At 46.2% G+C, this 21,570-nt stretch overlaps 1 protein-coding gene across 1 annotated transcript in view; it reads right to left on the bottom strand.

Moving 5' to 3' along the window:
- The window catches only part of LOC135509172 (zinc finger protein 536-like), a 35,964-nt gene extending 16,238 nt beyond the window's left edge, over positions 1-19,726 (bottom strand). Inside the window, exons 1-2 of the mRNA XM_064929604.1 lie at positions 19,697-19,726; positions 88-1,931 (exon numbers count right to left, since the gene is read on the bottom strand). Coding sequence (XP_064785676.1) covers positions 88-1,720 — 1,633 coding nt within the window. The 5' untranslated portion in view covers positions 1,721-1,931; positions 19,697-19,726. The remainder of the gene's footprint in view (positions 1-87; positions 1,932-19,696) is intronic.
- Positions 19,727-21,570: the final 1,844 nt, after the last annotated feature.

Here is a 21,570-nt window from a genome sequence, read left to right as displayed (position 1 = left end):
GATGGACCTATGATAAATAATTGAGAGAACTGGAAACAACAAAAACGATATGCAACCATTGAGTTGTAAGGAAAGACGGTAATGTACCTGAGACTGAGGAGGGTAGGCTGCTGTTATCCTGGGTACTGCCGGTCTGAGTGAGGCCTGGTCCTATAGAGCTCTCCTCCAAGATATGGCTCAGTCCTGGGCTACAACTCCTACTAATAGCCTGGGTGTCTGGGTTGCACACAGGTGCTCGTCGCTCATCTGACACCCTCCACCCAGCCTGGTAGGCCCGCTGCTGTACTTTAGCTGTGTATAGGTCCTCCTGATCTACAGCCAGTCCTGGTGCCATGACCTGCCAGCCTGGGTAGCTCTTGAGGTCGTTTCTCTCATTGGCAGGAGCTTGTGGTTGATACTCCACATTGCTCGAACTCAGGGGAGGCACCAGATGATTCAAACCCAACAGAGAGTGATTATTATCACCCTCCGTCGGTGAATTGTGTCTGGGTGCCAGCATGTTACCCAGCATCTCCTTCACCTTCATCCTGATGCCTGCTGTGGCAAGGATCTGCTGGAACTCCGACTGGCCCGCTTTCTCTGCAGAGAGGAACCTGCTGTGGAGGCTTGAGATGTACTGGGAGTAGAGGTTTGTGTAGTGGGCGTCCTGGGATACTCTAGCCATGCTAACAGATACCTGAGGGTCAGCAGGAAGCTGCTTGGTCTTAGCAGACAGCTTGTTGAGGTGGACCTTCATGTGGTTCTTGAGGAACCAGGGTTCTTTGAAGCGCCGGCTACAGATCTGGCAGCAGTGCTCGAATGAGTCCTTGTGCTTCCGCATGTGTCCCTTGAGGAACCAGGCCTGGCTGAAGGTCTGACCACACACCTTGCAGGGGAACTCCCCACCAGGGGGCTTCAAGCCCCGACCACTGCCCACCGCGGAACTCTGACTTTGGGCTGACACGGCGGTGATGTGGGCCGTCTCCACGTGGCTGATGAGCTCCTCCTCCTGGGAGGCCGCATACTCACACAGGGTGCACTTGTATGGCTTGTGGAGGATACGGATGTGGCGTTCCAGCTCCTGCTGCTTCCTGAACTTTCCTTTGCAGAAGGAGCAGCGGAACCCTGCGGAAGGCTGAGCCTGTGTATGATCCTCCTGGCCTGTGGTGGTCATCTTGGGGGAGACAGATGGCAGTGAAAGGGTCTCCACAGGGCCAGGGCCTGTGCAAGTCAAGGGGAGCTGGGTGGTGCTAGAAGCAGGCTGGGGCTGCTGGAGCTGGGGATGGGGGATGTGGGGTGGTGGTGGCTGGGTCAGACGACCTATACCACCCCTGATGTGCCTATCCCTCAGGATGGCCCTCTCCTCCAGCTCGTGGAGCAGCCTGTTCTCCTCTCTGATCCGGCCACGACCTTTCCCAAGGTTGCCCTGCTTGTGAGTGCGTAAGTGGATCTTGAGGTTGCCCTTCTGCGCTGCCCTGTGGTCACAGTAAGGGCACTTAAAGGGCTTCTCGCCTGTGTGCGTGCGCATGTGCAGCGACAAGATGCTGTTGAAGCGGAAGCGTTTGCCACACAGTGGGCACGGGTACTTCCTGTTCTTGTGCGTGTCTTCCTGGGTGATGTTGACATGGGTCATGTGACCCTGGTTCTGTACCCTCAGGAACTGTGGAAGGTGATCCACCCTCCCATTGATGCCATTTAGAACCCTGGCTGAATCCACCAGCTGATTGGCTAGCAGTGCCATCTGGCCCCTTAAGTGTGGCTGCCCTCGTCCAATGGCGTGGTGGTTTTCTATACTCAGAAATCTGTGGACTGTTACAGTGTGGAGGTCAGGGATTGGATGTCCCAGAGTCCTTCAGAAGGTTCTGCTTGTGGTTGATGGTATAGCAACCTCTGACACCTTTTCCTCAGAGAGGGGAGTTGGAGACACCTTCGCATATAATAGAGACTTCCACCTAAAAGACAGAAAGGAAAAAGACACATAAGGCATACACATGAACATGAACAATCAGTGCAATAGAGCCCTCATATTACATACATTTAAAGAAACCTCAAAGTAAAAAATATGAAATATTCAACAACAACAACAAAAGGATTAGATGGAAATGTCACAGTAAACTTTCAGTGCCTTTGGAAACTAATTCAGACCTCTTGAATTTTTCCACATTTTGTTATGTTAAAGCCTTATTCTAAAATTCATTCAATAGTTTTTCCCCCCCGTCATCAATCTACACACAATCGAGTGGTCTTGGGTATGATACTACAAGCTTGGCACACCTGTGTTTGTTCTTTTCCCTCCCATTCTTCTTTGCAGATCCTCTTAAGCTCCTGCATTGTGGCTGTGTGCTTAAGCACAAGATGGAGCCGATAGAGATCGCTTAAGTCCTTACGAAACTGTGCAGTATTTTGTTTTTTTATCGATTATTTCTTACATTGTTAGCCCAGAAAACCTTAAGTGTTATTACATACAGCTGGGAAGAACTATTGGATATCAGTGAGATGTCAACTTACCAGCACAACCAGCACTACGGCCAGGAATACAACTTTCCCAAAGCGGATCCTTTGTCTACACCTCCCAGGGCATTTGAACTGATTCCAGAGGCCAACCCAAAACAACGGAGTCGGAGGAGAGGGTGCCGGAATGGTCTTCTAGTAAGGCTTCGGATGAGCGCACATCACCCACTGCTTCCGAGTATATAACTTGCTAATGTCCAGGGCAAGAGTTGCTTTCCAAAGAGATATACCCGGGATTGTAACATACTCTGTTTCACAGAGACATGGCTAGCTGGGGACATGCTGTCAGAGTCCGTACAGCACATCGTGCCTAGAGGAACAAACATCTCTCTGGTAAGAAGAAGGGCATGGGTGTATGTTTCATGATTAACGACTCATGGTGTAGTTGTAACATACAAGACCTCAAGTCCTTTTGTTCACCTGACCTATAATTCCTCACAATCAAATGACGGTTATCATCACAGCCGTGTATATCACCCTGCAAGCGGATACCAAGACGGCCATCAAGGAACTTCACTGGACTTTATGCAAACTGGAAACCAAAATGAAAACCAGCCCCGTTGCGGACATCGACGTCTAGCTCCCAGACAAATTAAACAACTTCTTTGCGCGCTTGGAGGACAATACAGTGCTACAGACAAGGCCCGCTACCAAAGACTGTGGGCTCTCCTTCTCCGTGGCCGACGTGAGTAAAACATTTCAACATGTTAACCCTCGCAAGGCTGCCAGCCCAGACGGCATCCCTAGCCGGGGCCTCAGAGCATGCGCAGACCAGCTGGCTGGTATGTTTATGGACATATTCAATCAATCCCTATCCCAGTCTGCAGTCTGCTATCCCCACATCCTTCAAGATGGTCACCATTGTTCCTGTTCCCAAGAAAGCTAAGGTAACTGAACTAAATTACCATCGCCGCATAGCACTCACTTATTTCATTGTGAAGTGCTTTGAGAGATTAGTCAATGATCATATCACATCCACCTTACCTGACACACTAGACCCACTCCAATTTGCTTACCGCCCCAATAGGTCCACAGACGATGCAATCGCCATCACACTACACACTGCCCTATCCCATCTGGACAAGAGGAATACCTATGTAAGAATGCTGTTCATTGACTACAGCTCAGCATTCAACACCATAGTACCCTCCAAACTCATCATTAAGCTTGAGACCCTGAGTCTCGACCCCACCCTGTGCAACTATGTCCTGGAATTCCTGATGGGCCACCCCCAGGCGATGAAGGTAGGAAACAACATCTCAACTTTGCTGATCCTCAACACTGGGGCCCCACAAGGGTGCATTCTCAGCCCTCTCCTGTACTCCCTGTTCACCCATGACTCTGTAGCTATGCACGCCTCCAACTCAATCATCAAGTTTGCAAACGACACTACAGTGGTAGGCTTGATTACCAACAACGACGAGACAGCCTATAGGGAGGAAGTGAGGGCCCTCGGAGTGTGATATCAGGAAAATAACCTCTCACTAATCGTCAGCAAAACAAAAGAGATGATCGTGGACTTCAGGAAACAGCAAAGGGAGCCTCCCCCTATCCACATCGATGGGACAGCAGTGGAGAAGGTGGAAAGTTTTAAGTTCCTCAACAAACTGAAATGGTCCACGCACACAGACAGTGTGGCAAAGAAGCCGCAACAACCCTCACTAACTTTTACAGGTGCACAAATGAGAGCATCCTGTCGAGCTGTATCACAGCCTGGTACAGCAATGGCACCGCCCACAAACGCAGGGCTTTCCAGAGGGTGGTGCGGTCTACACAATGCATCAACGGGGCAAACTACCTGTCCTCCAGGACTCCTACAACACCCGATGTCACAGGAAGGCAAAAAAGATCATCATGGACAATAATCACCCGAGCCACTACCTGTTCACCTCGCTTCCATCCAGAAGGCGAGGTCAGTACAGGTGCATCAGAGCTGGGACAGAGAGATTGAAAAACAGCTTCTATCTTAAGACAATCAGATTGTTAAACAGCCACCATGAGCACATAGAGGTGGCTGCCTACCTACAGACTTGACATCATTGGCCTCTTGAATAAATGTAACACTAGTCACTTTAATAATGCCACTTTAAGAATGTTTACATATCTCTCGTTACTCATCTCACATGTACAGCTGAAGTCGGAAGTTTACATACACTTAGGTTGGAGTCATTAAAACTTGTTTTTCAACCACTCCACAAATTTCTTGTTAACAAACTACAGTTTTGGCAAGTCGGTTAGGACATCTACTTTGTGCATGACACACGTCATTATTCCAACAATTGTTTACTGACAGATTATTTCACTTCATTCACTGTATCACAATTCCAGTGGGTCAGAAGTTTACATACACTAAGTTGACTGTGCCAATAAACAGCTTGGAAAATTCCAGAAAATTATGTCATGGCTTTAGAAGCTTCTGCCAATTGGAGGTGTACCTGTGGATGTATTTCAAGGCCTACCTTCAAACTCAGTGCCTCTTTGCTTGACATCATGGAAAAATCTAAAGAAATCAGCCAAATTGTAGACCTCCACAAGTCTGGTTCATCCTTGGGAGCAATTTCCAAACGCCTGAAGGTACCACGTTCATCTGTACAAACAATAGTAAGCAAGTATAAACACCATGGGACCAAACAGCCGTCATACAGCTCAGGAAGGAGATGCTTTCTGTCTCCTAGAGATGAACGTACTTTGGTGCAAAAAGTGCAAATCAATCCCAGAACAACAGTAAATTACCTTATTAAGATGCTGGAGGAAACAAGTACAAAACTATCTATATCCACAGTAAAACAAGTCCTCTATCGACATAACCTGAAAGGCTGCTCAGCAAGGAAGAAAACCGCCATAGAAAATGCCAGACTACGGTTTGCAACTGCCCATGGGGACAAAGATTGTACTTTTTGGAGAAATGTCCTCTGGTCTGATGAAACATAAATAGAACTGTTTGGCCATAATGACCATTGTTATGTTTGGATGAAAAAGGGGGAGGCTTGCAAGCCGAAGAACACCGTCCCAACCGTGAAGCACGGGGGTGGCAGTATCATGTTGTGGGGTTGCTTGGCTGCAAGAGGGACTGGTGCACTTCACAATATAGATGACATCATAAGGTGGGACAATTACGCACAATTGGCCTAGCGTCGTCCGGTTTAGGGAGGGTTTGGCCAGTAGGGATATCCTTGTCTCATCGCGCACTACAGACTCCTCTGGCGGGCTGGGCGCAGTGCACGCTAATCAGGTCGCCAGGTGCATGGTGTTTCCTCCGACACATTGGTGCGGCTGGCTTCCGGGTTGGATGCGCGCTGTGTTAAGAAGCAGCGCGGCTTGGTTGAGTTGTGTTTTGGAGGACGCATGGCTTTCGACCTTCGTCTCTCCCGAGCCCGTAGGGGAGTTGTAGCGATGAGACAAGATAGTAACTACTAACAATTGGATACCACGAAATTGTGGAGAAAAAATAAAATAAAATAAATAAATGTCAAAGACTCCAGTCACCCATGTCATAGACCGTTCTCTCTGCTACCGCACGACAAGTGGTACCGGAGCGCCAAGTCTAGGTCCAAAAGGCTCCTTAAAAGCTTCTATCCCCAAGCCCCAAGCCATAAGACTGCTGAACAATTGGACTATTTACATTGACCCCACCCCCACATTTATTTTACAGTGCTGCTAGACAATTTGTGCCAGCTCTATGCACCAGACCTCCAGTACGCCTCCACAGTCCGGTACATCCTGTGCCTGCTCCTCGCACTCGCCCTGAAGATCGTGTCACCAGTTCGGTGCAACCTGTACCGACCCCACGCATCAGGCCTCCAGTGCGCCTCCCCAGTCCGGCGACGGTCCACAGTCCGGAGCCTCCCGACGACGGTCCACAGTCCAGAGCCTCCCTGTGACGGTCCACAGTCCGGAGCCTCCCGACGACGGTCCACAGTCCAGAGCCTCCCTATGACGGTCCACAGTCCGGAACCTTCTACGACGGTCCACAGACCGAAGCCCTCCTTTGCGCCGATGCCCAGTCCAGGCACGTTGTCCAGTCCCGCTCCATGGCAGGAGCCTCCCTCTGCGCCGATGCCCGGTCCAGGCACGTTGTCCAGTCCCACTCCAGGTTAGGAGCCTTCCTCTGCGCCGATGTCCGGTCCAGGCACGGTGTCCAGTCCCGCTCCAGGTTAGGAGCCTTCCTCTGCGCCGATGCCCGGTCCAGGCACGTTGTCCAGTCCCGCTCCATGGCAGGAGCCTCCCTCTGCGCCGATGCCCGGTCCAGGCACGTTGTCCAGTCCCACTCCAGGTTAGGAGCCTTCCTCTGCGCCGATGCCCAGTCCAGGCACGTTGTCCAGTCCCGCTCCATGGCAGGAGCCTCCCTTTGCGCCGATGCCCGGTCCAGGCACGTTGTCCAGTCCCACTCCAGGTTAGGAGCCTTCCTCTGCGCCGATGTCCGGTCCAGGCACGGTGTCCAGTCCCGCTCCAGGTTAGGAGCCTCCCTCTGCGCCGATGCCCGGTCCAGGCACGTTGTCCAGTCCCACTCCAGGTTAGGAGCCTTCCTCTGCGCCGATGTCCGGTCCAGGCACGGTGTCCAGTCCCGCTCCCGGTTAGGAGCCTCCCTCTGCGCCGATGCCCGGTCCAGGCACGTTGTCCAGTCCCACTCCAGGTTAGGAGCCTTCCTCTGCGCCGATGTCCGGTCCAGGCACGGTGTCCAGTCCCGCTCCAAGGCCGGAGCCTTCCTCTGCGCCGGTGCCCAGTCCAGGCACGGCGTCCAGTCCCACTCCATGGTAGGAGTCTTCCTCTGCGCCGGTGCCCAGTCCAGGCATGGCGTCCAGACATGGCGTCCAGTCCCGCTCCAATGCCAGAGCCCTCTTTGGCGCCGGTATCCAGTCCGGGTCCGGCGTTCAACCCAGCTCCATGGCCCTCCTCTGCGCCGATGCCCAGTCTGGGCACGGCGTTCTACCCGGCTCCATGGCCGGACCCGTGGTCTGAGTGGGTACTTTGCCCCGCACCGGAGCCGCCACCGACGCTACATGCCCACCTGGACCCTCTCCTATAGAGTCAGGTTTTGCGGCCTGAGTTCGCACCTTTGTGGGGGGGGGGGGTACTGTCACGCCCTGACCATAGAGAGCCTTTTATTCTCTATGTTGGTTATGTCAGAGTGTGACTAGGGTGGGTTATCTAGGTTGTTTTATGTCTATGTTGGCCTGGTATGGTTAGCAATCAGATGCAGCTGTTTATCATTGTCTCTGATTTGTGATCATATATCGGCAGCCATTTCCCAACTGTTTTTTGTGGGATCTTGTTTGAAGTTAGTGCATGTTGCACCTCTTATGTTACAGTTTGTTGTTTGTTTCTTTTTTTGTTTTGTAAGTTTCACGAAATTAAGATGTGGAACCCAGATCAAGCTGCATGTTGGTCCGAGAATATTTCCAACGATGATCGTGACAATTTAATCCATTTTAGAATAACGCTGTAACTTTAAAAAATGGGCAAAAGGTCAAGGGGTCTGAATACTTTCCGAAGGCACTGTATCTGACAAATCAAATATGTACGTTGTTAACATGCTTTGATAATTTTTGCATTGAACTAATGCACCTGAAATAGGTCATCAAGCAGAGTAAAACAAATGCTGCGTGTCTCTTCTTCCTGTCTTTAGTATATTTTTGGTCTCAGCTTATTGTTGAAGGATGCTAAAATGCTTCTAACCACAGTCTTCCTCTCCATATATCTACTCTACTATGATGATACTCTCCTATGATCTGCTACTATGATCTCCTTTTAGACGTACAGTAAGTAGCTACAATACTTAACAGTCTTTGCTGCAGGTCCAGTGGTTCCTTTGAAACAACCCTCTGTGCTCAACATAAGTAACGAGGGAACTTGGTAACTTTAAGAAATGGCTACAAATAAAAGTTCAAGGAGAAGAAATCTAAAAATCTGTTCAAATGGAATTTAAACATAACCTCCTCTCCTCTTCTCCACCCACTCACTCTCCATTGCTCTCTACTAACAAACAGAGGCAAATTCTCAACACTACAATGGTAGAGGTCACATATTAGAACATACAGTGCTTTAGTGCAGTACCAAAGGGCACGGAACAAAGCATGCATTGTCCACACAGAATTAACACAGGCTTACATCATCTAGGGCTCAAACCTCAGTAATGAAAAGGATGTATATTGTAACACACAGATAAAGAGCTACCCTGCGAGTTTAAGTCCAAACAGTACTCTGTTCCCATGTCTGATCTACAGTACCAGTCAAAACATTTGACAAACCTACTCATTCAAGGGTTTTTCTTTATTTTTACTATTTTCTACATCAAAACTATGAAATAACACATATGGATTCACGTAGTAACCAAACAAGTGTTAAACAAATCAAAATATATTTTATATTTGAGATTCTTCAAATAGCAACCATTTGCCTTGATGACAGCTTTGCACACTCTTGGCATTCTCTTAGCCAGCAGTTAGGAAAGCTAGCTTTTTCAAACAGAAATTTGCATCCTAACTCCAAAACGTTTTGGGACACTGTAAAGTTCATGGAGAATAAGAGCACCTCCACCCAGCTTCCCACTGCACTGAGGCTAGGAAACTCTGTCACCACCGATAAATCCACAATAATCAAGAATTTCAACAAGCATTTCTTGTTGTACATATTCGTCGCCAAACCCACTGGCTCTCGGACATCTATAAGTCTTTGCTAGGTAAAGCTCCTCCTTATCTCAGCTTACTGGTCACCATAACAACACTCACCCGTAGCACGTGCTCCAGCAGGTATATCTCACTGGTCATTCCCAAAGCCAACACCTCTTTGGCCACCTTTCCTTCTGCCAATGACTGGAACGAATTGCAAAAATCGTTGAAGTTGGGGACTTATATCTCCCTCACTAACTAAGCATCAGCTATCTGAGCAGCTTACCGATCGCTGCAGCTGTACACAGCCCATCTGTAAATAGCCCATCCAACTACCTACCTCATCCCCATATTGTTTTTATTTACTTTTTTGCTCTTTACACACCAGTATTTCTACATGCACATCATCATCGCACATCTATCACTCCAGTGTTAATTTGCTAAATTAAAATTACTTCGCTACTATGGCCTATTTATTGCCTTACCTCCTTACTCCATTTGCACACACTATATATATATTTTTCTATTGTGTTATTTACTGTACTTTTGTTTATCCCACGTATACCTCTGTGCTGTATGTGTCACACTGCTTTACTTTATCTTGGCCAGGTCGCAGTTGTAGATGAGAACTTGTTCTCAACTAGCTTACCGGGTTAAATGAAGGTGAAATATATATTTTTTTAAAGGGCCTGTATTCATAAAGAGTGCTGGTATAGGATTAGTTTAGCTTTTTAGGATATAATGAATTAAACATTATATGGACAGCGGGGGACTTGATCCCAGATCAGAAATCTTACTCACATTTTGAATACATGCCCTTAAATATACAACCTAATCCTCCTGAAGCTAAGCATATTTGACAGGTGTGAGAGAAACATTGAAAGATATCCACCACTTGTTTAAGGTGTTGTTCTGATCATCTAAGTCTGTAATCACAAGGCTTAGAACCATGATCAGGTGCTAGTTAATATGGCATGCTGGGTGGTGGAGGAGGAAGACGGTTGCTAGGGAAGCGGAAAAGCAGACCTGTCAGGTACCATCTTTCAGAGTGAAGTACACTCTTTCAGGGGGAGATTGAGAAAGAGGGTGATTGTATAAAGCATCGTGTCACATGATAGGGCTCCCCAGATGTGGCCATATACATGCTAATGCTATGTATTTTGATTATTCATTGTTGGGTGGGTTTGCTCATTGACCAACTGCCCATATCAACCATTTAACAGTTCTAGAGCATTGGACAGATATCCAACAGACATTGGACAGATATAAAAACAATTGTAAACAAGATTCTGATTCCAGCATGTTCTAATTTCAAGTATGGGTATGGTTTTTGATGCAATGTTGCACCTTTTCAGCAGTGCAACTGTGGTAAAAGAAAATACCACACATTTGCTGAGCCTGCAATTGCTTTTCATACACAACTAACAGTGACCTAAGCCAAGTCCAATACCGACATAATACCACAGTAATGTTGTGACCTATATACTAAAGTAATTTTACATAAACAAAGAGTAAAGAAAACTGCAGATACAGTAGTTGGCCCACATGACTGAATAACCCAGATTCTTTGGTTAGCCTTGTGTCATCATGATCACCAAAGAAATCATGTTCTCAATCCTTGAAGTGAAATGTTACATTTAAAACTTCTATGGACATAAAAAGGACTCAAAATAACTTAAATTAGTCATTTAGAAAATGTAGCTCAAGTATAAAATTCTACATTTAAAAAAACTAAGTATAGGCACTCTGCTTATCCACATATACATTTTAGTCATTTAGCAGATGCTCTTATCCAGATCAATTAGGGTTAGGTGCCTTGCTCAAGAGCACATTGTCAGATTTTTCACCTAGTCTCCGGCTTTCAAACCAGCAACCTTTACTGGCCGTTACTGGCCCAACGCTGTTAACCACTAGGCTACCTGCCGCCCCACCCAGCCTGTAGATTGTCAAACTGTGGATGAAGTCCTTTTACTAAAGCAGAGGGTAGACATACTGATAATGCACCTGACCACCCCACCATGGCTTATCTAGCCCTAGACAGAAGATAACACAAATATACACACAGCTCTTTTGACAAGGGGATTAATGAGAACCTATAGCTTCGCTGCAGGCATCCTGAAACCCTGAGACAGAACGGCCTAACCAGCCCCACTCCTTACTGGACCACTACGGTGCATAGAAAGAGCACACATTTTTGCAACCCTTCTCATGAGTAGTCTCTTTCTGCACACGTGAGCAATAGAGAATATTCATAAAGGCACATGCATTTATTGTGTATGTACCACTCTTTTGGTGGGAAATATCAACATTTCATGTAGCTTATTCTAGCAAACAATATATAAATTGTCAAATAAAGGAGGCAGAGGCAAACAATGCCTTCATTCCCAAAAATGCAAGACAGTGAGACAGGGATCATGGTGATCTGTTATGTCATGACAATCACACACTGTGTGATTTGAGCTACACACGTTTAACATGGCTTTGACTCCGTGTGTGCACACATGAGGCATGTGTACACAGCACCATCAGGAAACACACACACACTGATATTAAATCACTACTGTGTAAACAGTTGCTCTTGTTTGCACAGACCAACTGTTCATTCTGGACACAAACAAAGCTCTGGCTTATATCACGGGAAGTGTTAACAGTTGGACAGACAGGGAGGGGATGTCTTGCACATGAGCAGTGCATCAGTGTATCCACATGGTGTATTCCTCTTCAGATGGTTAGACTCTGCAGGGGAGCAGCGCTCTCCAACCATCTCCAACGCAGCTCAGAACAGCATCAGTCCAGATACCGTGGCCAAATCCTTCACGCTCACCAACCACCATGTCATTTCACAAGGACATCCTCCATAGTGTTCTCTTCAGAAAGTGAACTCCATTTATAGTGAATGTGGGTTTTAGTGATCAACCACTTACAGTGATCAAATTTTCCTACACGGATGTGATCACTATAAAAGAAGCACACACTGAACTTGAAATACTGTAATATGAATGCTCTAAACAGATTCTAGTCAGTGTACCTGATTTTTTACTTTACACTTTCTGATTTATTACACATAATGATGTCTTACTTGGCACTGATTTGGCATCAACTGTGATACATACTACAGTGCACCATAAGACTCCAAGAAGGAGGCGCTGACAGCAGTTTACACAGCAGTTCTCAGAAGCACTAGAACAAAAGTAATTAACCGAGCCATCACAAAATCACAGCCGGCCTACTTATCTCAAAACAAAACATCCACCATTAGACTATGGTGTAGCAGTTGTAATTATAAAATGACTTATTTTACAATACTGGCTAAGTAGTTTACATACTGTCATCATAGTGACCAAATCATATTTTCATTAATTTCACTGATTGAGCTCATCAACCCAGTAGGATCTCTGTGTTGTGCTTGTTGTGCTCAGGGAACAACTGGGCTCAGAGCATTTATTTAAGCAAACATTATTACATGTACCCTTCTACTGCTGCCATGAGGCTAACTTCTCATTTTACTTTATTGTGCTAATTTGTGCATTAGATAGATCACACACACACAAAAAAAACATTGGCGTGTCAATATTTGCGATTGAGATTTTGGAGATTGTGGTCCGCACGTTTAGCTATTAAGCTCCACCTTCACTGTGGAGTATAAACACATTGCAGTGTGGCTAAGTAGAATGGATGTAACCAGCATTTCCAGATGTCAGGTTAAACTTTTCCTCGGTGCACTATGACAATGACCTTACACTTTGGTCAAAGCTTGATACATTGAATAACTGTAAGGGCCATTTGTTGCAAAGGATTTTCTTCATGCATATTTGGCCATACATAATCTCCAGTCTAGACTGCCTGTCACCTTGCGTTCCTAAAGTGAAGTCATTTTTCTCTCATGGTCCTATGAGGCAGCTAGCTGTCACCATGTGTTGCCAATAAAGCCAATAGTTTAATGAGGCAGCTGTTGGATTTTCACTAATCACTCTACCCTGATTACTCTGATGAGTGGATGATGCTCTTAAATGATCACCCTGCAATGAAAAAAATGTTGCAAAATAATTATTATCTCCCTAAGTACTGCAGCTGCACCGCCTGCAATGATTACAAATAGAACAGGGTGCCTTCTATCATACCTTCTAATCACTTATTATTATAAGAGACAATGCTGAGTGAAATCATAGTTTCTGTTGGCATGCATTGAAACGCATGGCTTTCTCGTGGCTTTTTTATGCAAAATAACTACTTATTTGACCAAATAATTATCAATATATAACACCATATTCACTGTATTCCAATAAAAACTAGCAGATCTATTTTGCTCCAGCAGCTAGCATAATCTGTCTGCTCGCAAATTCACCTGTGGGAACATGGCAGCTCTCAACACCCGACAACAGAAAGCATTGGCAGCTACTATCCGAGAGATTGTTCGTGAGGACATTACCTCGACTTGCAATTAAAACCGGTAAATTAATCTCTTGCACGGCTCACTTCAAAAGTGGATACCTACTCAACTAAAGTGGAACGTTTGGAGACAGTGGCTAATGTGACAGAGGGTCAACTCAATGATATGGAAACAACACAAACTAAGCTAGAAGGGGCAATCAATCTCCCCCCAAAAGGAATCACTCAAAAATCATTCCAATAAAATAAATATGTTGGTCACAGGACTTGAAACTGGTGTGGAAGCGGGCAACCCAACTTCCTTCATGAGCAATATTTTCGATGTACTGTTTGTGTAACGGTTCTTGTCTGTCGAAGGAGAAGCAGACCAAAATGCAGCGTGGTGGTTATTCATGTTCTTTAATGAAAGGGAACTCGACATGAAATAACTAACAATACAAGACGACAAACGGAACGTGGAAACCTATACAGCCTATCTGGTGAACAACAAACACAGAGACAGGAACAATCACCCACGAAATTCTCAAAGAATATGGCTGCCTAAATATGGTTCCCGATCAGAGACAACGATAAACACCTGCCTCTGATTGAGAACCACTCCAGACAGCCATAGACTATGCTAGATACCCCCACTAAGCCACACACCCAACACCTAACAACACCCCAAGACAAAACACACCACAATAAACCCATGTCACACCACAGCCTGACCAAATAAATAAAGACAAACACAATATACTACGACCAGGGCGTGACAGTTTGGGCAGGAGAAGCTGGGCTCATGCCGCTGATAAACATTGAGCACAGCATGCCCGTGTCTTCTCCGCAACGGATCCTGAAATATGATTGTACGAATCCACTGTTTTGAAGTTGAACAGCAAATTGTTCTCCTCACAGCAGAATCGGGGGCTCTGACCTATGCTGAGAAGAGGATCAGCATCTAGCCAGATCTGAGTGCCGAGCTGCTGAAACAGAGGGCGACCTACAACGAGGTGAGACCCCAGCCACACAAGCCAAACCTGAGATGCGGCTTCATTCACCGGGCAAAACTCATCTTGACCTTCCTGAATACAACACATGTTTTCCACTGCCAAGGAGGCTTAAGACTTATTGGAGAAGCACATCAAGCCCAACACACAAGGAGATGAAACGACAGATACAGACTACATTTAGATAATGATAACACCACGCCAGTTAATGAACAATGGACAAGATATTGAAGTGTCATACAGACTGGGGCTGCTTCCTTGTGGGACTAAGGCATCCCTATATGGGCTAAATATGGCAATATAAATTGGAAGCTTGGTCAATATAAACTTTGTAAAGAAAAGATCTAATGCTGAGTGGAGCAGGTCTGTAAATACAGTATTCGACAATGGTAACACATTATTTGAGTGCCTACATAAAGACTTCATAAGACATTCATATCCCGTTAATAGCCCATTCATAAGCAGTGCATACGAAAAGCTTATATCAACACCCGCAAGTTATTTCATGTTTTTTCACAGTAATGTCATTTATACTGCAATTGTAATTAACCCTAACTTATGGAATTCTTAATGGGATTCATCATAAAATACCTGCTTTGGTTTTCACAATATCTAGTCAGAAGTCTTTCAGCCATGGTGTTGTGGTATTGACAGTGCATAATGTGTGGGGAACCCTGATAATCAGTGCAGGGAGGGTAGTAGACTTCATATCGGATCCCCTTGGATCTGTTGTTGCCCTCACCCATCCCCCTCGCCCACTATCGGCCTGGCAGACACAATTAACATTTCCATAAAAACAATTCTCTGCCTCCAATAGTCCAATGCAATTTGTTTTCCATCTCTGTTCATTAATCATTGTTTAAGTTGGTGAGCCCTCTTATACTCCCTGCCATCTGCACTCAGCTGTGTTACCGAGATGACACCTCGCCTCTTAATCGAAGTTGACAGCCAAGAAGACGCCTGTCCAAATAGCTTTCTGCATACTGTATGTGCACCCCTTCTCCACTCAACACCCCTTATTCCTGCCATCAGGTAAAAGTCGGTGATTCAACGGATTCTAATTCATCTAAGAGGTGTGGTCACGCAACGCACACACAAAGGCATACACACACATGCACATGAAATGCACTTTCTAAATTATGACATGCAAAGCTATGGCTGCTTGTAAAGGGAAAAAGAGAACAACAAACGCAACGACAAAGGAATCTCATTGTAACGCCTCCTACCGAAGGTGGCTCCCCTTCTTGTTCAGGTGGTGCTCGGCGGTCGTTCTCACCGGCCTACTAGCTGCCACCGATCCCTTTTTCCATTTTCTGCTGGTTTGGTCTGATTTGTTTAACCTGTTTCTTGTTTAGACTTTTAATTTGGCTATTTAAGTCAGTAGGCCCGCCTGCTCTTCATGCGGGCTTGTTTATTCCCACTTTGTATGTGTGGTCGTGCGATCTTGGTTTGGTTCCTGTTTTGGGCATTTGTTTTATGACGCTCAGTTTCGTTATATAGACTATTTTGTCTGGTGCTGAATAAAGCGCTATTTAGAACTTTCTGCCTCCTGCACCTGACTCCGCACCCACTACGCCTAAGATTGTCACAGAAGCCCGCACCACCGATGGAGTCAGCAGGAGCAGCGGCCACCCCCCTTCCATCGATGGAGGAACGCGTTCTCCATCACACCACCATCCTCCATCGGATAGGGTCAGCGATGGATCAGATGATGGAGAGAATGGACCGATGGGAGAGAAGTGGCCTCCCCACTTCACCACCGGCTCCTCCAACGAGACCACCTACTCCACCCCCAGTGTGCGGCTTCAGCGCACTTCGTATTGTGCCTCCAAGGGAGTACAATGGAACGGCGGCTGGGTGCCAGGGGTTTCTCCTCCAACTTGAGTTGTACCTGGCTACCGTGAGGCCGACTCCCTCTGGGGAGGAGAGTGTGAGCGTCCTTGTCTCATGCCTGACAGGACGAGCTCTGGAGTGGGCCAATGCTGTCTGGAATGGCCCAGACTCGGCAAGGGAGAATTATTCAGAGTTCACCTGTATTCGACCACCCTTGGAGTTCCAGACCTTGGCCGCTGGGGCCAGGTGGAACGACAGGGCCCTGATGGACAACTACCGTTGCAGACTCCGGGAGGACGTTCGCAGGGAGCTAGCTTGTCGGGACACCACTCTTCCTAGACAAACTTATAGACATGTCTATTCGGCTGGACAATCTGCTCGCTGCCCGCGGGCGTTCAGAAAGGGTCCTGTCAGTTCCACCTCCTAGCCCTCCCGCTCCCATTCCTATGGAGTTAGGGGGGACTCCTCCTGCACCAGTTGTGGTCAGAGAGGACACACGGTCGACCGGTGCTAGAGGAGTCCGTCTGGGAGTCGAGAGGGCAGGCGGAACACTTCTTGGTCACCCCAGGTGAGTAAGCTGGGAACTTTATGGATCGCGGACTTGCCCTCAAGCTGGGAATTCCGCTGGTGCCGATAGATCCCCCCTTCCCCGTGTACTCCTTAGATAGCCGGCCATTAGGGTCAGGGCTGGTCAGGGAGGCCACGGTTCCACTGGACATGGTGACGCAGGGGGATCATAGGGAGCGGATTAGTCTCTTCCTTATCGATTCACCTGCATTTCCAGTGGTGCTGGGGGTTCCTTGGCTGGCCAATCACAATCCCAGGATTTCGTGGAGACAGGGGGTTCTCCAGGGGTGGTCAGAGGAGTGTTCAGGTAGGTGTATGGGAGTTTTCATTGGTGCCACGTCGGTGGAGAGTCCAGACCAGGTTTCCACTGTGCGCATTCCCCCTGAATATGCCGATTTGGCTATCGCTTTCTGTAAGAAGAAGGCGACTAAATTACCACTTCATCGACAGGAGGATTGTGCGATAATCCTCCAGGTAAATGCTGCGCTTCCCAAGAGTTACGTGTACCCATTGTCACAGGAGGAGACGTTGGCTATGGAGACATATGTCACGGAATCTCTGGGACAGGGGTACATTCGGCCCTCCATCTCACCCGTCTCCTTGAGGTTTTTTTTTGTGAAAAAAGGAGGGAGGTTTGCGTCCGTGTATTGATAAGAGGTCTCAATTCCATCACGGTGGGGTTTAGTTACCCACTACCTCTCATCGCTACGGTGGTGGAATCATTTCACGGGGTGCGGTTTTTCACAAAACTGGACCTCAGGATCTGGTGTGTATTTGGGAGGGAGATGAGTGGAAAACAGCATTTAGTACCACATCGGGCCATTATGAGTACCTCGTCATGCCGTATGGGTTAAAGAATGCTCCAGCCATCTTTCAATCCTTTGTAGACGAGATTCTCAGGGACCTGCACGGGCAGGGCGTGGTTGTATATATAGATGATATCCTGATCTTTTCTGCCAAACGGGCCGTGCATGTGTCTCTGGTGCGCAAAGTGCTTGGGAGACTGCTGGAGCAAGACCTATACATCAAGGCTGAGAAGTGTGTGTTCTCCAAACGAGCCGTCTCCTTCCTGGGTTATCGCATTTCCACCTCGGGGCTGGTGATGGAGTGTGACTGCGTTAACGCTGTACGTAATTGGCCGACTCCAACCACTGGGAAGGAAGTGCAGCGGTTTTTAGGGTTTGCCAATTACTACAGGAGGTTTATCCGGGGTTTTGGCCAGGTAGCAGTGCGTTTGCGGTGGTCGGCAAAGGCTGACAGAGCCTTCAATCGGTTGAAGGTGCTGTTCACAGATGCACCCGTGTTGGTGCACCCGGACCCTTCTTTAGCGTTCATAGTGGAGGTGGACGCGTCCGAGGCTGGAGTGGGTACCGTGCGCTCGGGTACGCCACCAAAACTCCGCCCCTGCGCTGTCTTTTTGAAGAAGCTCGGTCCGGTGGAGCGTAACTATGATGTGGGGGACCGTGAGTTGTTAGCTGTGGTAAAGGCTCTGAAGGTGTGGCTTGAGGGGGCTAAGCACCCTTTTCTAATCTGGACTGACCACCGGAATCTGGAGTATATCCGGGCAGCTAGGAGATCTTGGTTTGGTTCCTGTTTTGGGCATTTGTTTTATGACGCTCAGTTTCATTATATAGACTATTTTGCCTAGTGCTGAATAAAGTGCTATTCAGAACTTTCTGCCTCCTGCACCTGACTCCTCACCCACTACGCCTAAGATTATCACACTCATACATTCCACAATTTGTTCAAGCTGACAGGAGTCTTTTTATCCTGTTAAATGAGTTCTCTGTTCCTATGCAAAACTATTGTTTTTCTGGATTTGGGAGAAAGATTATTAATTATTCACTGTTTAGTATCCTTGTATGAGGGAGCTGTGCTTTTCATGCCATTGCCTCATAGTTCACACAGACTTAAGGCCATGGAACTGGCATTATGCTTAGAGAGTGTTGTTAATCATAAACCAGGTATTAAAATGAAACTTCACTGTCTTAAGATAAAAGTAACTGTTAAGAAATTAGTAACAGATTGGATGGTTGCGCTTTCTGATCTCCTTCTCTGACTGGATAACAGCTTGGCCACTGTACTGCTGAGGACCAGAGGGTCCAGACAAACACCTCAAAATACTTTTGCTGCACTTTTTCAAAGTGATTTAAGCCAACCAGAAAACAGCTCAGAATTTTTGGGAGAAAATCCGACTTATGATGATGGCAAGAGAGGGCCAAAAAGCTAATTTGGGCTGTTCAGTTGAGCTTGGATTATAGATGTTCAAATCAGGTGCTTGGTGTTCAAACAAGTGATTCCATCAGAAAGTTGCCATGTAGGTCCTCTAACAGCACTTGCAGCATAGTAAAGAGAATAAGATACGAGCATATGACTTGACATTGATTTCAGCTTCACTCAGCCTCACTCTGATTTTCTCCTTCCTGCTTCATGCACATTTACTTGCATTTGATGAAAAAATATCCCTACTTGGATTCTGCATCATAATAGAAATAGCAGTGAGTTAAATGCTTTTCTAACATTACCACAATTCCATTAGCCTGGGTGCCAGTCTGTGTTCTGCTCTCTTGACAACTTCTTTAGGGAATTGACAAACTCTGGTATACTGGCCCCATCATAATAAACAGATAATACTCCAAACTTTTTCAAATCAAGACATGTATTGCTTTTCACAGCTTGCTTATTCTCTAATCAACAACAAACACATTTATCAACTAGCTCCAGTTTTTGTTTTTCTAATAAAGTGCATTGCGGTTAAATTATGTGTAAATTCCAAGGCTGAATATTTAATGTTGATTGATCATACTGGCTGCCACCCACCTGCTCCTCCTCCTGTCCCCTTGGAGCCTGAGAGAGGAGAACTCTGGAATGGAGAGAAGCAGAGCATCATGGACTCTCTTAGCTCACATATGACAGATGGGGCATCATCGCTTCACCTCTCTATCCAGGTTACAGTGACAAGAGATGATATTTTATCAATGTATTTACAGTTCACACTCACATAACCTCTGCATGTCACCATTCACGTTACACACATTATTATAGATATCAGAAGTCTGACAAACATCCTTGAAAAAACGTCTTTACATCCAACAGTCCGTCAGCCACAGCCCTCAACTACTGTGGATCATTTGATATGTGGCGTATTGAAATGAGTATTTACTGCAACAGATTATTTTGGATGCAAAGATCACAGCAGGCTGTCATTACACTATATCACAGAGTGAGAGAGAAAAAAAACATCAGCCTATAAACAGTGTATTTTGACATGCATACGGACCTGCTATTCAACCACCATATACAATCCTATTCTATCCATTCAACATGACTTATTCACTTTACATGGGCCTACACTATCCAATACTTTACTTAATTTTTAACGATATTTCCCTTCTCTTAATAGCCTACTGTCATTGGCATTACCAGGGGCAGCCAACCTCACCATAAGGGTTTATGCATGCATACAAATATATTCTGAGAAACCATGTTATTCTGAGAAATCATCATTCGGAGAAACTGAAAGTTAAGAGCTGCAGGAGATTCTAAATATATTTTGATATATACATTTCCTTACCTGGGCATTCAGATCGGAGGGTGTAAAACCGCAGCGCGTATTGGACTCGAAGTACAGCTTAAGTTCAGTCAGTGACGAGTGATGAGCTGTGTCTGACTTTTCCTGTGATACTGCGCTAAAGGATAACAATCAAATCAGATCTCCGTCAACACCCTTCAACTATTCATCCATGCGTTCGAAATAAAGTATGGAAGCATATGAGCTTATAGTTTAATTTCTGTGGGAAGGAGGGGATATGACCACTTCGAGATGTGCGTGGGCTCCCCCATCTGGTAGTTGACAAGCATTGTAGGCCTCCTGTTCCTGCGTAAATTACGCATAGGTTATTTGCGCCTCCAAATCCAAGATGATCAACTACTCCTTTTATTTAAATTAAGCCTAGTCATCATGATGCACATAGCATTCTGTTAATTTTTGCACTGAACAAACGTCACATTTTAGTGGGTTATTTTAAATTAGGCCTTGTCACTCACTATGCACCAACATTCTGTACATTTGTGCACTGTAAAAACGTCACATTTAGTAGACCTGGCCTAGATTATTTTAGGCAAACTCTTGTGACAGACACAGGAAGAGGTTTGGTGCGACTGTGTTATATGGCCCACCACCTTTTCATCTTACTCTCTCCAGTGTGTGTGTGTGTGTGTGTGTGTGTGTGTGCATGCGTGCATGCGTGGATCCTGCTCCTTAAACCCTTGTAATAAGTCAATATCCAAAATGTAGCCCTGTGACCTCAGATTGTTCCTTCTCCAAATATTTATAATGAGGGTTTCAGCCACTCTGACCCTTTGTAAAACATAATGAATAATGCAAGATTGATGCTTTGCAATTGTTTCAGGGCATTGGGAAAGCTCTGACTTGTGATTCAGCTGTATAAGTGCTTAGAGTGCTCAGAGGCTTCTTTTCAGAAATCTTAATTGGATGCGTGTAACATCCATCACACTGCTGTCATCCCAATGACTTTCTCACTGGATTATTTTCAAATAGAGAGAGGGAGTTCATTTATAAAATAACCACACTCACAATATATGCACAAATTGTGCATACATCCTCAGGCATTCTACTTATTTATTATAGAAAATGTATAGTCTCAATGTACTGACGTTAGCTGCTGGTGCAC

The sequence above is a fragment of the Oncorhynchus masou genome, chromosome 22 (genome assembly GCF_036934945.1).
Source record: "Oncorhynchus masou masou isolate Uvic2021 chromosome 22, UVic_Omas_1.1, whole genome shotgun sequence".
Lineage (NCBI taxonomy): Eukaryota > Metazoa > Chordata > Actinopteri > Salmoniformes > Salmonidae > Oncorhynchus > Oncorhynchus masou.
Note: the sequence above shows the minus strand (reverse complement) of the source record. Positions and strands in the feature narration are given on the sequence as shown.